At 42.9% G+C, this 20,069-nt stretch overlaps 1 protein-coding gene across 2 annotated transcripts in view; it reads right to left on the bottom strand.

The window, feature by feature from the left end:
- SATB2 (SATB homeobox 2) overlaps window positions 1–20,069 on the bottom strand; it is a 345,958-nt gene that overhangs the window by 176,420 nt on the left and 149,469 nt on the right. For both annotated transcript variants that reach the window (XM_029606039.1, XM_029606040.1), the window contains exon 6: window positions 15,094–15,196. In XM_029606039.1, coding sequence (XP_029461899.1) covers window positions 15,094–15,196 — 103 coding nt within the window. The remainder of the gene's footprint in view (window positions 1–15,093; window positions 15,197–20,069) is intronic.

The raw sequence follows: 20,069 nt of genomic DNA, 5'->3' as shown, positions 1-20,069 counted from the left end.
ACACATTAACAAAAATGTTGTGTAGCACCACCAACCTCTCTACCCTGGACCTTCGCATGACTGAATCCACTGCTACTTTTAAGAAGCTGCTCAAGATGCATTTTTATTCCGCGCTGCATTTGTCACACAGAATAATTACTGCAATGCAGGTTACCACGAAAAGTATGAAGAACCGATGGTACCTCTGGTTCCTACCACGAAGAACCTTTTATCTGGTCTGTTGAGCGGTTACATTTTGATTTATCTTTTTTATACACTGTTGACATATTGTGTATATAAATTTTCCGAAAAGCCACTTTGAGCTGTGAATAGGTGGCACAGAAATCAAATAAATAAACTAAGAAAACGACCTCCATGGAGCAGGGAGTGTGGGCATGGAGAGGACTCGTATGGCCAAAAGAAGTGCTAGTGAAGCACTGAAAGTCCCACCGGTTTCTCTTCCAAATCTTAAAACAAAGGGAGACAAGCAGAGGAGACACACAAACTCATTACAATGGAGCAGCTCCCTCTCTATACAAGTGCAGAAGGGAGACGTCAGTGTGGTGTGGAGGGACAGCTGGCTCAGTTTGTTACTTTGGCTGCCACATGCGACTGCCAGAGCTCCTCCGCTGCTGCTGCTCCCAAGGCTCAGAGTGAGTCACATCCAGGGCTCGGTGCACAATGTCCTCGTCTCACTCAGCCCAGGGATAAGGCAGAGGTTGGAAGGATTCAGAGGAGGAGGAGAAGGTGCTGTATGCAATGTCAGGGTAATTTTCAAAGGAAAATGTAAACGTAGCAATTTTCAAAAGCCCATTTGCCCACCCAAAGTAGGACCCAGCAACTGAGCTCTGTATGCTGCCATTAATTATCACACTCCGGGACTCATGCAGTAGCTAGCAAGCAGCAGCATATGTGATCACACGAGTTCTCAGAAAGGAGCTACTACATATTTAAGAGCCACCACCGGTGTCTCTTTTTGCTAAGAGGTGCTGGGAGCAGAGTATGGGAGTTGGCCTGAATCTGAGCAGAAGGGAGTGGTGATTTTTCTGTGGCACACCTGATTTAGGTCTGAAGGCCATGGCACACAGGTTGGAAAACACTGTCCTAGGAAAAGCCCCACAGACTGGCTGGACTTTTGGATCAATCAGTTCATCAACTTTTAAACACCCAGAGCTAAATTTCTAGAGAGTAGGCAATGTCTAAAAGAAAAAGATGGGTGGGTAAAGGAATCAGTTAGGCAACAGAAATTTTAAATGTGGTGAGTCCTTGGATCCCTACAAGGAACATGTGTAGGAGCAAACCACTTTTATGTTCTGAGAGTAAACCAATATCAACAATAGTTTGGGTGAATAGCTCCCCCATGAGGATGAGCGTAAATGGTGTATTCCTCTACTGTATAAGCTCTGACCACCATCTTAAGGTGTGGAATTTTCTGTTTTCTTCCTTGGAGCAGCATGTTCAGGACTGTCCCCTGTTTTTCTAATTGATTGAAGTTGTTGAACATCCATGGAGATTTTCAGTTACTTTTAGATATGGGAGTTTTTTTCCACCCACCCTATCTATTCAACTTTTAAGTTCCTGAACCTTAAAGGGTAGAAATAGTTTCCCTGAGAAGGAACCTGCAGATCTTCAGTATCCAGAGGAGGGATGACTTACAGCCATCCAACGGAGAAGGAGAGAGGGGTTGGAGCCCGTATAGGACCCATGAATATCTACTGAAGATTTGGAGGAGTAATAGGAGTATCATTCTGATACTGGAAGAAAGAAAAGGAGGATACTTGGTGCCATTCAGGTACTATGAGGAAACTAAGGTGTCCAGAGGAGAAAACTACATGGAGAGGTAGGCGATAAATGACTGTGTAAAATGGATTCGCCTTTAATACTTCACCAACATTGGAGGGGGGATGGGGGGTGAAGCATTAACTTGCGCTATTCCAACAAAATGGGAGAAACATCAGATTAAAGGCTGGCTCAAATGGTTTTACCATCTAAACCTTAAACAAGACTATAAGAAGTACTTGTAACATTGCTATTGAACCAGAACTACTGTAAAAGATATTTTCTTCATTTCACAACATCTCAGTAAACGTACTGCTGGAAACCAAAGTCAGCTACTAGTGTGCCTAGTGTGCTTTGTACTGCAAAGTGACTTGAACACTCTTCCTTGCTGTATACAAGAACTGTACACTGAGAATTAAGTTCTTCCAATGCAAAGGGCCATGAAAGTTATTTTCCATCCCCCCACCTCCCAGGAACCCATGAAGACTGTGACACATTAACAAGAAGGGAAATTTACCATCTTAAACTTTATTTAAGATATGGCCCCTGGTACCCCTATCCTGGGATGCTTAAAGTGATCCAAGAATAGGGACAAGGCCTTACCCTGGACACATTCTGCTAGTTTTCAGCATGCTAGATGAGTTTAGGTACATACACTACACATGAATAAGAACATAAGAAATTGCCATGCTGGGTCAGACCAAGGGTCCATCAAGCCCAGCATCTTGTTTCCAACAGAGGCCAAACCAGGCCACAAGAACCTGGCAATTACCAAAATACCAAGAAGATCCCATGCTACCGATGCAATTAATAGCAGTGGCTATTCCCTAAGTAAACTTGATGTAAGCATCTAACTAGGTGCCAACTTGTTATTCAGGTGGGTTTTTAAATGGCCAGTATCGCTTCAAAATCTCTCTCACACTTTTGTGCAGAAGGGGGGAACAGTTTTCAAAACTCTGCAGGTCGTTGCAAGATCCATGGCTACTTTTCCCTACAGACTTTGCAATGATTCACAAAAAAAAAAAATAAATAAAAGTAAGCAAACGCGTTATTTTCCCCTTGGGGCCTGCCAAGAGAAGAAGCATCCGCAGGGACACGGTCCTGCTTTTCATTTAGGAACTTTTCCCCCTGTCAAACAACGTGCACAGCTTTCAAAATGCAAAATGAACCCTGCTGCGACATTCCCCGCCCTCTCCCTGCCACCGGGAATTCCTCCAGTCACAGCGGGCGGCTTTCAGAAAGTCCTTCTACCCAGGAAAACATTCCTTTACCTGCTTTTGAAAATTGCCTTAAAAGTTTGCATTACAAATAAAGCTAATTTTTTTTTTTTTAACTAATGGGTTAGGGAACACCATGTGAAGGTGAAATAAGAACTGAATTTTCATATGGTCATGCAATGCAGTCCTACTTGCAGAACAGAAGAAAATCTAAATGTTACCGGTGACCCGCCCCTACGTGGATACTTAATGCAGAATGCAAAATGGTTATCCATGAAGTGACGGAAGGAGCCCCAGTTCCACCCTGGCAAACCTTATGAGTCCCAAGAGCCTGGAGAGGGAAAAAAAACAAAGCCGGATTCATAAGGCTTTCCACCCATTTTGTGTCTATGGTGGGTACACGGGGTGGGTTGACTTAGTAACCCAGACACTACGTGATGTTTAGGGGGATTCATTATAGTGCAGTGTTTGGTAAGAATCAAGCTGCTTTGTGGGAAAGTTTGGGGGGGGGGTTTTATTTAATTCAATTGTATTTTTTTCTGATTGCTGCAGTTTATGCCACTGCTTTTATTTTGGGGTTGACTATAACATTATTGTAGCCAATTAGTTTATTTTTTATGGTGTTATGGCTTGTGCAGTTGTTTAGTTGGTAACATGCTTTGTTATGAATATTGTTTATGTCATCTAAAACCTTGAAATTTCTGTTGAATGTTTTGTACCCACTTTGGGCTACTGGTGAGGCGGGGATTGGAATGAATAAATAAATACGGTGTTGTCCTTGAAAATTTCATAGACTCTTCCACATATCTATGACAAATACACTGTCAGGAAGATGTGAAATACAATCAGCATGATGGACGGACTGCACAATCCAGCGAAAAAAGGTTGCGTTCCCTAGGAATCAGAGGAAAGTCTACTGGAGGAACCATGCAAAACTGTATAATTTCCGGTGGATGCCCACAAAAGCCTGGAACTTTTAGCATCCGCATGGAATTGTACTATTTTAACTCTGGGGTTAGCAATGACTACTTCCTACTTTAAGAGTCCCGAATGGTTTGATTTGGCTGAGATTGTCACAGTGGTTCTGCGATGTCATTAGCCACCATAGAAAAAACAGAACATGATGGCAGATAAAGACCATTCGGCCCATCCAGCCTGCCCGTCCACATCGCCTTCTCAGCTTTACAATCCCTTCCTCTCAGCTTTTCTTGTCCACTGACTTTCTGCTCAAGTTGGTCTTGCTCTCACTGTATTCCACTTCCAGAGCAATGCCTGAAGTTCTAAACGGCATCAAATCAATCAGTTTAACGCACCTTGAAAAGGCAATTAGCAACCATTTAGGGAGTTTTATATGATTGCTGCTGTAGTCCAAATGCTTAACATAAGGAGAATCTTTTTCAAGCAAACAATCTGCATAGCAGTAAAGTCAGTAGGAACTTGCATTCCTAAGTTCACTTTGAAAATGCTCAGGCAATTGGCAACTGCTCGCTGAAAGTTACAGGGTGGAACTTCTGCGCGCAAAGGGGTAGATTTTAATACACGCACGTGCGCATCCATGGGCGCGCGTTTCCCGGAGCACACATATGGACGCGCCACGCTTACATGCACCAGACTTTGTAACTGCATGAGCATGTGCGCCCGGCGTGTGCAAGGGGGGGGGGTACAATTATGCAAAATTCACGAGGCGATGCATCGAGGCCTTCCCCAGTTCCCTACCCCCTACCCTAACCTCCCTTCCCCTTCCCCTCTCCTCCCTGCCCCCATCCCTATCCTAGCCACCCCCAATTTCTTTGTTTTACCTTTTGCTCCTCAACAGGAGCAGTAGCAAGTTGCGTGCACCGGCACAGCAGCAGGGCCGCCATCAGGGCAGTATTCTTGGGCCTGCAGTATGGGGCCCCAGGATCTACTGCCACATATGGGGGCCCGCAGCCGCCAGGCGGCAGGTGCGCTTGGGGGATGTATTAGTTCATGGCAAAGAGGCCCACTGAGGCTCTCTCCGACAGTCTGTCGCCCAGGGGCCTACTGAAACCTGGAGCCGGCCCTGGGTGCGGGCCCCAGAGAAGGGAGAGAATCAATGCTATGCGTGTCTTTTAGACACACATAGCATTGATTTACAGAGCACCGCAGACAGAGACTCGTCCGCGCGCTCTGTCCTGCCAGCGTTCACTGTCTGACGCGGCTGTGACGTCACCGCCGCGTCAGACAGTATGCGCCGGCAAAGCGCGCAGGCCGTCGCTGTCTGCTTGCTAGCTGGAGGCCGAGGAGTCCCCGGAGCGCAAAGGGTAAGTAACAAGTTTGTTTTGCCGGTGCATTATCTATTTATTACTGGGGGGACGTCTGGTGCATTATCTATTTATTACTGGGGGGAGCTGGTGCATTATCTATTTATTACTGGGGGGACGTCTGGTGTATTATCTATTTATTACTGGGGGGCTGGTGCATTATCTATTTATTAGTGTGAACTAGGCCTAACAAGTCAACCGCTGAATGAATGGCCACATGAGGGAGGGTTTACATTGAATTTTCGGCAACTCAGTTACAAAGACTTAATTAAAGATTTTGCAAATCAGAAAGTAAGAAGACTGATTGCTTCATAAACCTGAATTTGCTGTTATTTCCACTATGAGTCGAGATGGACACAATTCAGTACTCACACTGAACTGCTTTATTGGATAGAACCCACTGGATTTCTCAGATACTGTGCATTTATCTAAGTGATTTGAGTTTGTTGACTTGTTTTTATTTTTTTACACCTATGGTGGAGTTTACACATAGGTATAAACATTGTTGCATATACTTTATCCACTGAATGCTTGTGGCCCAGACATTTTGGCTGTATGGGGCCTCAAAATTCCTGATGGCGGCCCTGCACAGCAGCAAATGGCCACTGTACCGGAGCCTCAAGTCCTGCCCCTCCCCACCCCCCCCCCCCACCCCCCCCCGGACCTCCCCTTTTCTTCGGCCAGGCACTTCTGCGCGTAGCAGAGGCTGGACACCTTCTAAAATGCGCGCAGCGCGCACAAGGCCCAACCACATGCATAACCCCCGGATTTTATGCACACGACGGATTAAAAATTCTCCCGCTAATTTTAAAAATTAAAAAGTATGCAAAGAAATTCTGAGTCTGCCCCCAATTCCACCCCTCTGGCACACCTCTCCTCAGTGTGCATGCAAGTACACACCAAACCGGGCTATGCGTGCAATGAGCCTGAGTCAATTTTAGAACAGCTATTTATGCACAGAAATCCGGGTTTTATGTGCATACATGACTTTAAAAATTACCCTGAAAATAATAAAAATATCCAACTCAAATACTGCTGTAAGTATTTATGCTACTTATGGCCTGCATCCAGTATGTGTGCAGTAGCCAACTGGCTTCAGGCCTATGAAACCGAAAGGTATATTGAAAAAAAAAAAAAAAGATACAGAGGAGTAAATCGCCACAGGACAGAGCTGAATATCCCCCAAGTTAACAAGAACATCTTTTTGTGGCATGAGAAAAAAATGCTGCAGCCTGACTATGTCCAGCTATTTGGTTATTTATGGAGCTAAGGAATTTTGCAGAATAGAGACCCCTGTGAATATTCTCTCTGCCCACAGGTCAGTGCCTGTTGAAAATGTTATGATTCTGAAAGACAGGATGGCTCAGTGGTCTGCCATATAAGACACAGAAGCTTTCACCTCTAAACGCTTAGATCAAATCCGACTCAGGTCAGGAACAACTAAAAGCCATATTATCAGAAAACTGTTTGCTAGCTGACAGGAAATGAGTTGATACTTTTGATCTGGTTGCCAATAGAGAGGTGTTCATCTTCCATCACATTTGGAATTAACTGGCATGCACTGTTCCATCTCGACAATGTATGTAGTTGTCAGGCAGATATGTGGAATTACAACTCAGCAAAGTACACAAAGAAAAGCAAAACAAAAAAACAAAAATTTGAAATGAAACCTAGCATGATGTCCGTCGGAAGAAATTTCAGGAGCGTTCATTTTACACATTTGCTGCTAAACCTGCCACTTACTGGTTTTCCCTCCCAACCATCTGCTCAACAGATCAACACCACGCAATCCATTTTATAGCAGCTTCTATTTACTTCCCATATACCATAAACTTCCTCTCCCTCACCTACAAACACACATATACACACACACGTGTCTAACCAGCAGTGACTGCATCTCTTTGAATAGCCTGTGACCACAGTAAACTGGCAAACTCAGGTTTGAATCCTTGACCTCATCTTTGAATTCAAGGTCTCTCTGCTTTTATTGCACTCGACAATTTAACAGCGCACTCAAAGAAAAAGAAGCCTACCAAAAAAAAAAAAACCGGATTGCTCCAAGTACGAAACGAAATCCTTCCTACGTGGAAAAGTGTGGATGCTGACAGTATTTGCACAAGAGGCCTTGCAGTGTCTTTGTTAACTAGCACTGCACTCAGCCCGCTGCCAGTGGGAACTACGGAGCCCATATCTGTTCGGTTATAGTGAACAAACACAATCTACCAAATGACCTTGGCACTGCAAGATTGCTTTGATTTGTAGCCGACGGGATACCTTAGAGTAGTTAACAAAAATAATCCCGTAACCCAGAAGAAATACTGCGGGAGAAATACTGCAAAGTCACCACTGGGACCTATAAAGAGAACGAACTCTTACCTTATGCCTGTAATGCGATGATGCTGTTAATAGTCTACTACAGTATTTACTGTTTACCTTGTTAATCCTCCCTCAAAAAAATACACTGTAACATGTCTTGTAAGCTATTATTAGTTGCGTAACTTTTTTTATATACCACTAATACAAGCTGACCATCTGTTCACCATGAAGTACAATTTGCATAAAATTTTTGATCAGACAAAACAAATAGAGAGTTATATACCCGCAAACATGCATACAGACTCCAGTATATAATAAGTCAATTCCTAGTTTCTAGCCTTCAGTTGAGATTGCTAGACTCAATAATGCACATATAAATGTACGAGTATATATTGAAATTCTCGGAGGACCATCGTCCTTGTCCTTACTTTCTTGCAGCACCCCTCATGTGCCCCGGGGCAGAGGTGCAGGTAAAACTGCTACTTTTACAGGGCCCGAGGAATCACAAATGTGAGCGAAATTTTAGCCACATTTTCTTTGCTCGCATAGTAAAAATTGTGTTAACTCCTGATGCAATAAGCTAATAGTATGCAAACAAATCCCATGTAAATGAAGGCAGGGAGATGCATTAGAGCCCTGAAAGTTGCATTAATGTCTTTTTTAACACTCGTAGAGGAGCTCTGATTTGTGTGTTTGATTTCCCCCCCCCCCCCCCCATTTGTGTACACTTTTTTTGAGCACTAAAATCCTTATTTAATTGTGAGTAAAATTAGGAGCGCAAAAATGCATGTAGAAACCGGAGTAAACAGATGCACTCAGCCTTATTATATCAGCCTCTTAAGGAACTTACTCTGAAATAAATCCCCCTTGCACCCCATCGAGGACAGCAGTGTGTCACCCAGGCTCTGCATTACAGTTTCATGCAGTACCTCGAACAAAGTACTGTGCTTGCCGTTTTAGTACACTGGGAGACGCAGAAATAGAAATCAAACAAGTTGTACGTGATCCCTCTTTACTGACCTAATTTAATACATGTGCAATCAGTTTTCAAAAACCATACCCCCACCTTCAGTTTTTCATTAACTTGATGAAGCATAGAATTTTGGATATGCAGGTTATAAATACTGCAAATAAATACATAGGTTATGGCTCTCAAAAGCAAGTCACAAATATTAATTTAATCCAATTAAAAAAAAAAAAAAAAGTATCACTTGTGGGCTTGACTTGTGCTCAGGGTCTTCCACTCCCCAAGCTGGCTGGGGATGCTGCAGAGGAAGACAGAGGGGTCAGCACAGACCCATGGTCTGACTCTAGGTGTATCTCAGAACCCAGAAGGTGGCACAGAGAAAGGAATAGATTAAACAATGTTCTACAAATGTAAGCAACCACTCAAACTAAGAAAAAAATGATGAGGTCTATATTCAGTCACTGTCTGGATAGCTAAGTTAGCCAGATAAACTGATCCGGCTAACTTTGGTGGAATATTCAATAGTGCAGTCGTACTTCTGAAGATAGTTGGCTATTTCAAAGTTAGCCAGCTAACTTTATCTGATTAACTTTAGGACAGTTCTTTGGCCCGACCAGACTAGGTTAACTGGCCAACTCTATTTAACTTAGCCGGCTAACTCAACTCCTCCCAGTTCTGCCCCTGGATCGCTCCTAATTTACCAGTCTAGAATTTAGCGAGATAAGTGCCTGAACATTCATTTATCTGGATAACTTCTAAGCTTTTGAATAGGGACCTCTCAATTTCAGGCTTTGAAATTCAATATTAATTCAAAAAAATCACAATGAAAAAGAGTAATACTAAGAGAAAGTTCATAGCATCAAAAGGAGTGAGTGTACCATGGTGGCAGGAACTAAAGAGCGAGACAACCATATGAGTAAGGGGACTTATTTAACAAGGACAGCAGGAACTGGAAACAGGGACTTTAGAACTGTGGGATCACTACTGAAAGGAGGCTAGTTTGAGAAGAGCTTGTATTAGATGTCAATAAAACAGTGTTTGCGCTACAATTATTTAGTCCATTGCTAAGGATACAATAAGGAGAGACGGAATGAAAAAAATATATATTCCAAAACTCACACAATGGGAAGACCTCACTTTAAGAGTAAATCAAACAAACTCTAGAATAGCAGTATATGATTCTGGAAGGCTTCATTCTGTGGGAAATCACAAAGACGCTGAGCCTTATTTAAAAAGGATTTTTCCCATTTTATGTCTATGAAGAATCAGGGACAGGAAATCTCCAGTCCTCAGACACCAATCTGCTCAGGCTTTCAGGATATCCCTAATAAAGATGAATGCCAAACTTGCCTATATTTGAAGCAGAGTGCATGCAAATCTGTTCCATGCATATTATGGATACCCACTGGGTCATCTACCCATATGAAGAATACTTTATTTTTTGATCCAGCATTTTCCTCCTGCTCTTTTTGTGCTTTTATCTCAGTTGGAACCAGGGCCGGGATCTATTGCTGTATTTCCTCCCAATCAACTTTAGTCCAGTCACTGCAGGGAAGATCCTGAGCCAGAAGCCATGCACTGAGGCTCCTTCTAGAAACCTGCAATCATAGGCCCTAAATTTGGACCTTAGCGTTCACCATTACACAATGACGATGAGTCTCTTCCCACTAGGGGCTATGAACACATCCTCAGTTCCAGCTGAGCCAGGATTTGAACCCAGGTGCTCCGTATGCCAGTGCATAGCATTGCCACTCAGCCTGTCTGAGGCAGGGAATCTCATCTTGGGGGAAAGTCACAGGACGTGCCTAAAGTCTCAGAGCAAGTCACAGAGGATGCTGGTTGGACATGTTTGCAGGAGAAAGTTCTTTTGTGGACTACTTGCAAATCTGGATGTTGGCCATCGTCTGTATGCTGACATACAGCTTTTGTAGTAGCCGGAACAATCAAGGATACCCTTGCATATGTTGTGATATGAAGTTAAAAAAATTGGAAGTCTGAGAATCAGATGGTTTTAAATTTAAAACAAAAGGAGACTTTTTTTTAGCAAGATCTCTGCCTTCATATTTGCCTGCCTATATTCAATTTGGTAATAAATCAATTGTGATATCCTCCTAAGTTCGCAATTTGAGTGATCAGATCTTTTCTTGACCCCCCTCAGGTCAAATCTGTGGTGAAGAAGTCATTTCTTAAACTTAGAAATTTACGTAAAACTGGACAAGATCTCCGAACTGTGATGTAAGCTCTAGACATCTCCACTATTGATTACTGTAATGCCCTTTATTTGGGGTTGCCTATGGCAACAATTAAGGCCCTTCAAACCGTTCAAACAGTAGCAGCTGGTACTCATATCAGAGGCCACCTCTCTCCTGTATTGTTTGACTTACATTGGCTTTCAGTCATGTTGGGGATTAAATGTAAAACCCTTATTTTACATTTTTAAAGTTCTTAATGGTAATGCCCCTATGTGTTTTAACACACTCTTACAGTGCTATGGATCAAGAGAGTACGGAGATCCTCCAACTGTTGTGTGCTAGAGGTTCCTTTTTTAAGATCGATCAGGCTGGGTGAATCCTGCTCAAGGATGCTCACTGTAGCCAGACCTGTGTTTTGGCTGAAGATTTAAAAGCAGAATCATCCATTTGCAGTTTTAGGAAGAAAGGGATGTCTTTATTCTTTTCGCAAGCATTTGGCCAGAGCTGCTAGGCTATATAGTTAGATGCAGCTGGTTAGGCTGTAGGTTACAAATTTCAAATTTTTAGCTCATGTCGATTATTATGGGGGGGGCGTTTTTTAAGACTCTGTCCTGCTTAATCTTTGATATTAATGTTGTGTTTATTTTTATGTTTTATTTGTGTTGTACTAATTTGTTTTAATATTATGCATAGATTGTGTAACACACAATACTCCTGGGGGAATTCTGCACAAAACAATTTAAAATTCTGCGCACAAAAACTGAAAATTCTGCAAAATTCTGCAAACTTTTTACTGGTCAAAATAACACAGTTTACATGATAGTCTTTAAGTAATTACATTTTAAATTATTACAGAAAAAAGTTATTACTTAAAGTTGCAGAATTTTAAATATTTTGAGCAGAATTTCCCTAGTAATTCACTGTAAGAGTGTCCCTTCCACATACACACACCCTCAAACAGGGCCCTCTCTCTTGCATACACACCCACACAAGCTCCTTTTCTCTTTCACACATACATCCTCACACAGGCTACCTATGTCTCTCTCTCATGCACCCCTTCACACAGGCTCTGTCTCACACATACACAATCCCTTCACACAGGCTAGCACCCTCACATACACACAATCCCTTTTTCATACAAACGCGCTCCCAATCTCGCACACACATACACACTCCTTTACAATCTCCTCATATAGGCCTCCCTCTCTCTGAAACCCACACTCAATCATTCCCCCAGCCCTCCTCTCTTACCTCCCATGCTCTCTCTCACAACCTTCTGCTCTGTCACCTCCCCTAATATAGACTCCCTCTCTGAAACCCACACCCAAGCATCCCCCCCACTCCCCCTCTTACCAACCAAGCTGTCTCTCACCCTCCCCCACACCCCCTCTCCTCTCTCACACACACATTCTCTCTCACCAGCATCCCCCTTCCCTCATATAGGCTCCCTCTCTCTGAAACCCACACTAAAGCATCCCCCCACCTACCCTCTCTTACCTCCCATGCTCTCTCTCACACCCTCCTGCTCTCTCTCACACTCCCCATCCCCCCTCTTACCAACCATGCTCTCAGTCATCCTCCCCTCTCTCACACACACATTCTCTCTCACCGGCATCCCCCCCCCCCATGCTCTCTCTCTCACACCCTCCTGCTCTCTCTCACCCTCTCCTCCCCTCTCTGACACACATTCTCTTTCACCGGCATGCCGCGGGACGCGCTCCGTTCGCAGCGAAGATGAAGGCCCGGTGCGTCGTTCGCGGCACATGAGGGCCTTCCATTTTCATCTTGAGCGGAGCACGGTCCGTTCACGGCACACGGGGGCCTTCCCTTTTCGCTGTGACGGGCGCACCAGGCCTTCATCTTCACCGCGAACGGAGCGCGTCCCTTGTGCCGTGGGAAGTGCTCCGTTCGCGGCATGCCGGCGTCTCCTCTGCTATTTTCTGTGCAGAATTTGGCAATTCTGCGCAGAAAATGGCAATTCTGCGCAGGGGGGAATTCTGCGCAAATTCTGCACTCTGCAGTAGCGCAGGATTCCCCCAGGAGAAACACAGCTGTGGCCTCTGCTTGGCTCCACTGCTTGAACATATCCCGTCAAGTTGCCTCTGTAGGATCCCTGGGACGGTAAACAATACTACCCATATTCCAATCAAAAATAAAGTTCAATGCATCCAAGTTCTAGGGTAGTTCCCTTCAAACAGTGAAGCTTCCGCCACAGTTCCTTCAAGTCCTGCTCTCCTTAGCACACCAAATAGCAAAGCTCTAAAACACTGTCCAAGAAGGCCCTGCTTTTCCCAGCACAGTTGCTTCTCCTAAGGCAGTTCGGTCAGGCTGTGCCAGCCCCAGCACAGCAGCTTGTAACAGCAAGTCTCTAACACACAGTTTAACAAGACCTTGTTTTTCCCAGCACAACTGCTCTTCCAAATACAGATCCATGTTTAGAGTAGACTGCACCTCCCTCTTGTAGAGAAAAGGACTGGGTTTCACCCCTGGTTTAAAAATCCCAGCCTTATCCTACAACCTTCCATGACAGTTCCTTCTTCTTTTGACAGTTATAAATTCCCAAGCCAAGTGCTTACCTGCCAGCTGCTTATCTGCTGGCCCACGATGTCTCACCCCAGTCTGTCTGACTCCATCTGCTTTTCTCCCTGTATTTCCGCCCCTTGCCTGTTTCCCATCTGGCTTTGGGGCTTAAGAGATCCCTTCCCTCCCCACTCTCAGGACTAACCCCTCCAGACCCCCTGGGAGATGTAGTTTTCTCCATTCCACAATCCCTAATCTTGCTCTGGAGGGTCCCTCACTGGATTTAGACAGATCTTTGCCACTCTACAGGTGGAAGCAGGGCCGGCGCCTCCCAATAGGCGAACCAGGCGGTCACCTAGGGTGCTAGCCATTAGGGGGCAGCAAAGAGCAGCCATGTGGGGCCAGGAGCGGAGTCCATCCCACTCACGGCCGAGAGAAGCAGAGTCTCGGCGGGTCACTAGCGGCACCTCTATTTGTGTATGAGTGAGAGGGAATGTGTGTGTACAAGAGAGCGATGGTGTTAGTGAGAGAGATAGAGGGAATCTGTGTGAGGGTGCATGTGTGAATGAGACAAGGAACTTAAGTGTGCGTAAGAGAGGGGGCCTGTCTGAGTGAAAGAGGTCGAAGCCGGGGCCTGGATCAGGGGGTGGGGGAGGGAGCGGGCAGAAGGCAAGACGTTCACTAGGGTGCCTAATATCCTTGAACCGGTGAAAGAATGGGATGTACCTTCCATTACAATTATTACGCACCTAGAAGGGTCGGTAGAGTGGGATAGAAACTGTTAAATAAAAATACATTTCAGAAATGCCGAACTGGGATTTTGTTAACTGGCCACAGAAGTGTGCAGTAAGGCAGATCCTTTAGGTGGGATTCCCTTTTTATTCATGATGTGTTTCCCCCCGCCCCCACACACCAGTTACATTTTAATGTAAAAAATCTTTTTAATGAATTTCTTGTTTTATGGATAATGTGCCCACTTCATAGATTTCAAACTTCCGTGCTCCTGTCACTAATCGTTAAGCAGAGCTAGGAAGACAGCAGTTTTACACTGCCATCAAACTGTGATTGCACATAAGCTGCTAGGATTTCACAAAAGCCAACAGCAAGCTGAATGAGGTACCTCATACTACTGACATGGCTTATCGACCTCTGTTCATATAACTGACCATGCCGCTTGGCCAAAATTCTTTCTTCCCACCAACAGACCACTTTTTTAGTTTACTGATCAGTGGACTCCAGATGTAACTCAGAAATCGAGATTAAACTTTGCCTGCATTGAGTGATCATTCTTTCACATAAAATCCTTTGCCAGCTGCTCTCTAGAAGTTATTTCCTGTAAAGGGGAGAAATACCAGCCTCTTAGCTATTACCACTGTTTAGATATAAGGTCAGTAAATGCAGACCAACCTTACTACACAGGAATTACCATTTTACTATGGTGCAGACCCTGGGAATGACTTCAGTGGCTTAAAAGTCTATCGGGTCTTACCATGCCATACTAAAACTAAAACTCAACAAAAACTTGTCCTGATGACTCTACAGCTAGTCAGGTTTCCAGGATATCCACAATGAATATGCATGAGATATAGCGGCATGCACTGGAGAGCCAATATATGCATATTTTCCATCTTGCATATTCAATATGGATATCCTGAAAACCTGACCAGCTGTGGGATCGTCAGTTCAGGTTTGGGAAGCTCTGTCATACAGGAAAAGATGCTGAGAAAGTAACAGGCAATCCCAGTAGGCAGAGAAGTTAAGAAACGTGGGCAGACATTTCTGGGGAAAAGGCAGCATCAAGGCTATTCACTCAAAATCTGGAATATTGGAAGCACATTTACCTTTTGTCTTCTTGTACTTCTTAAACCATCTTCCAAACTCCTGGCACTTGGTTGCTGACACGTTGGCATAGTATGTGCTGTTTACAATGGATGAAATCATACTCTAGAGTCAGAAGAGAGAAAAACACAAGAAGAGATTATGTCACACATTTTTTTCAGAAAACAGGGCTCGATTAACCCAATTCATGTTGATCTCTGAAGGTCTGTGAGTGAAAATGCCAAACAGGTGGGTTCAAGCTTGCAGAGGACCTGATGCCTACACCCATTCATTCAAATCTACAAGAGCCTTTTAGACCTCTCCTAGATTCCTCACACGCAAATATATCTACTCTTGCTCCAAGATCTTTTAAGTCCAGCCATACCCACAGAACGTCTATTACTTACTATGAAAGTGATTTTCCCTAGGTCCAGATGTTAAAATGTGTGCCCATAGACACTGGGAAGCAGGTGGGGGACATCCTCCCTCTCCACCCCAAAAACCCTGGCGTGTGAGCGGAGGGCGAAAGTTTCATTGCAACATTCACTGTTAAAGATCCTGTGCCACTTTTCCAACCAGGGGTCATGATGGTTGCTTTTTAATACTGCTTTGGCACACCTTAATGACTAGAATTTCATCTACAAAAATACCACAGATTATGGGAACAAATATTACAAAAAAGTTACAAAACCCTTTATATGTGTATTCAATGTTTATCTGTTGGTTCTTTTTTTCTATTTTCTTTTTTATTCCTTCAAGGGCATTCATATATTCGATCCTGCACATTAAGGGCCTGATTCATCAAGGTCTTTTCCCACAGACACATAATGGGGGAAAAACCTGAGTGAATTAGCACCTAAGGATGCAATTGTCCTGTTCTTTGTTACCATTACTTATATAATCATAGCCCTGGGGAATTTTTTTGTTATCAAGTCCAGCTTCATGCAAAATATGAAACTTTTATTTTTAAAAACTCAAAGCAACCTATGCGCTTTGCATGCTTTTCAAAATGCTGCAGAAAGGAACAAACTTTAACATTCCACTAGTATATAATCATAACCCAAGATTGTGCCGTACAAAAAAAAAAAAATCCTTCATCCTAAAGACTTTATAATTCAAAACATTAGAACTTTCAAAGGCACTGAAAAACACTTATCTTGGGTTGACCAAAAACGTGGTTAATGCAAAACCTCTCTCCAATTTCTGATACAGCTGTGTTTCGGTGTCTCAGAAATGCCTGCTTTCAATGCTTGTCTGCTGCATGTCATCTACAACATGCATACAATTCCATTTAAAACCTAATTTTGTTATCCATACATTCACTCTCTCTCTCTCTCTCTCAAACACATTCATTCATACTTCAAAACTCACAACTGCACTAAACACATTTTCTAAAGTCACAAATATACGTGAGTGTGTTTTCCTTTAGGTGAAGGGAGATTAAATAATCCTCATTCACATGAACAAGCAAGATTCAATCATACTCACTACTCATAAAGCTAAGTAGCACAACTACATGTAGTTACATATGTAGCTTAAAACTTACTGCACACAATTAATACACATTCCATCTCACACCATATATACTTCTTTACATATCTTCCAGTACCACAACACAACATTTAAGAACATAACATAAGAACATGCCATACTGGGTCAGACCAAGGATCCATCAAGCCCAGCATCCTGTTTCCAACAGTGGCCAATCTAGGCCATAAGAACCTGGCAAGTACTCAAAAACTAAGTCTATCCCATGCTACTGTTGCTAATAATAGCATTAGCTATTTTCTAAGTCAACTTAATTAATAGCACATAATGGACTTCTCCTCCAAGAACTTATCCAATCCTTTTTTAAACACAGCTACACTAACTGCACTAACCACATCCTCTGCAACAAATTCCAGAGTTTAATTGTGCATTGCGTGAAAAAGAACTTTCTCCAATTAGTTTTAAATGTGCCACATGCTAACTTCATGGAATGCCCCATAGTCTTTCTACTATCCGAAAGAGTAAATAACCGATTCATATTTACTTGTTCTAGACCTCTCATGATTTTAAACACCTCTATCATATCCCCCCTCAGCCATCTCTTCTCCAAGCTGAAAAGTCCTAACCTCTTTAGTCTTTCCTCATAGGGGAGCTGTTCCATTCCCTTTATCATTTTGGTCGCCCTTCTCTGTACCTTCTCCATCGCAACTATATCTTTTTTAAGATGTGGTGACCAGAATTGTACATAGTGTTCAAGGTGCGGTCTCACCATGGAGCGAAACAGAGACATTATGACATTTTCCGTTTTATTCACCATTCTCTTTCTAAAAATTCCCAACATTCTGTTTGCTTTTTTGACTACCACAGCACACTGAGCCGACAATTTCAATGTGTTATCCACTATGACGCCTAGATCTCTTTCTTGGGGGCTAGCTCCTAATATGGATCCTAACATTGTGTAACTATAGCATGGGTTATTTTTCCTTATATGCATCACCTTGCACTTATCCACATTAAATTTCATCTGCCATTTCAATGCCCAATTTTCCAGTCTCACAAGTTCTTCCTGCAATTTATCACAATCTGCTTGTGATTTAACTACTCTGAACAATTTTGTATCATCTGCAAATTTGATTACCTCACTCGTCGTATTTCTTTCCAGATCATTTATAAATATATTGAAAAGTATGGGTCCCAATACAGATCCCTGAGGCACTCCACTGCCCACTCCCTTCCACTGAAAAAATTGTCCATTTAACCCTACTCTCTGTTTCCTGTCTTTTAGCCAGTTTGTAATCCACGAAAGGACATCGCCACCTATCCCATGACTTTTTACTTTGCCTAGAAGCCTCCCATGAGGAACTTTGTCAAATGCCTTCTGAAAATCCAAATACATTACATCTACCAGTTCACCTTTATCTTTTTGTTTATTAACTCCTTCAAAAAAGTGAAGCAGATTTGTGAGGCAAGACTTGCCTTGGGTAAAGCCATGCTGACTTTGTTCCATTAAACCATGTCTTTCTATATGTTCTGTGATTTTGATATTTAGAACATTTTCCACTATTTTTCCTGGCACTGAAGTCAGGCTATCTGGTCTGTAGTTTCCCGGATCGACCCTGCAGCCCTTTTTAAATATTGGGGTTACATTAGCTACCCTCCAGTCTTCAGGTACAATGGATGATTTTAATGATAGGCTACAAAATTTTACCAATAGGTCTGAAATTTCATTTTTGAGCTCCTTCAGAACCCTACTGTTCAGTTTGTCAAACAGGCCTACCACATCTTCTAGGTTCACCGTGATTTGGTTCGTCCATCTGAATCATTACCCATGAAAACCTTCTCTGGTATGGGTACCTCCTCAACATCCTCTTCAGTAAACACTGAAGCAAAGAAATCATTTAATCTTTCTGCGATGGCCTTATCTTCTCTAAGTGCCCCTTTAACCCCTCGATCATCTAATGGTCTAACTGACTCCCTCACAGGCTTTCTGCTTCGGATATATTTAAAAAAGGTTTTACTGTGAGTTTTTGCCTCTACGGCCAACTTCTTTTCAAATTCTCTCTTAGCCTGTCTTAACTTGCCAACGCTTATGCATTATCCTATTTTCTTTTGTTGGATCCTTCTTCCAATTTTTGAATGAAGATCTTTTGGCTAAAATAGCTTCTTTCACCTCCCCTTTTAACCATGCCGGTAATCGTTTTGCCTTCTTTCCACCTTTCTTAATGTGTGGAATACATCTGGACTGTGCTTCTAGGATGGTATTTTTTAACAATGAATTCGCCTCTTGCACACTTTTTACCTTTGTAGCTGCTCCTTTCAGCTTTTTTTCTAACTATTTTTCTCATTTTATCAAAGTTTCCCTTTTGAAAGTTTAGCAAGAGAGCCGTGGATTTGCTTACTGTCCCCCTCACAGTTATTAATTCAAATTTGATCATATTATGATCACTACTGCCAAACAGCCCCACCACCGTTACCTCTCTCACCAAATCCTGTGCTCCACTGAGAATTAGATCTAAAATTGCTCCCTCTCTTGTCGGTTCCTGAACAAATTGCTCCATAGAACTGTCATTTATTCCATCCAGGAAATTTATATCTCTAGCATGTACCAACGATACATTTACCCAATCAATATTGGGGTAATTGAAGTCTCCCATTATTACCACACTACCAATTAGGTTAGCTTCCCTAATTTCTCTTAGCATTTCATTGTCTGTCTCACCATCTTGACCAGGTGGACGGTAGTATATTCCTATCACTATAGTCTTCCGCAACACACAAGGGATTTCTACCCATAAAGATTCGATTGTGCATTTAGTCTCATGTAGGATGTTTATCCTGTTGGACTCTATGCCATCCCGGACATAAAGCGCTACACTGCCTCCCGGGTGCTCCTCTCTGTCATTGTGATATAATATGAACCCCAGTATAGCACTGTCCCATTGGTTGTCCTCCTTCCACCATGTCTCTGGAATGCTAATTCATCTATGTCATCATTTACTGCTATACATTCTAATTCTCCCATCTTACTTCTTAGACTTCTGGCATTAGCATACAAACATTTCAAAGTTTGTTTTGTTTGTATTTTCATTCTGCTTTTTAATTGATAGGGATAAGTTAGAATATTTTAGCTCAGGTGAGTTTTTAGTTACAGGCACTTGGACTACTTTTCTTATTATTGGAACTTCACTGTCGGGATGCCCTAATTCTAATGCATCATTAGTATCCTTTGAAGATACCTCTCTCCGAACCATGCGCTGCTGAGCGACTGTCGGCTTTCCCCTTTGTTCTAGTTTAAAAGCTGCTCTATCTCCTTTTTAAAGGTTAGCGCCAGCAGTCTGGTTCCACCCTGGTTAAGATGGAGCCCAGCCCTTTGGAAGAGACTCCCCCTTCCCCAAAAGGTTCCCCAGTTCCTTACAAAATCTCAGAATCTTAGAGAAAGATCATATGGCTTTTCCCACATAAATGCATCAAGTACGCCCCTCAGACCCATTATTCTACCTATAATGACATA

The sequence above is a fragment of the Rhinatrema bivittatum genome, chromosome 6, assembly GCF_901001135.1.
Source record: "Rhinatrema bivittatum chromosome 6, aRhiBiv1.1, whole genome shotgun sequence".
Taxonomy (NCBI): Eukaryota; Metazoa; Chordata; class Amphibia; order Gymnophiona; family Rhinatrematidae; genus Rhinatrema; species Rhinatrema bivittatum.
Note: the sequence above shows the minus strand (reverse complement) of the source record. Positions and strands in the feature narration are given on the sequence as shown.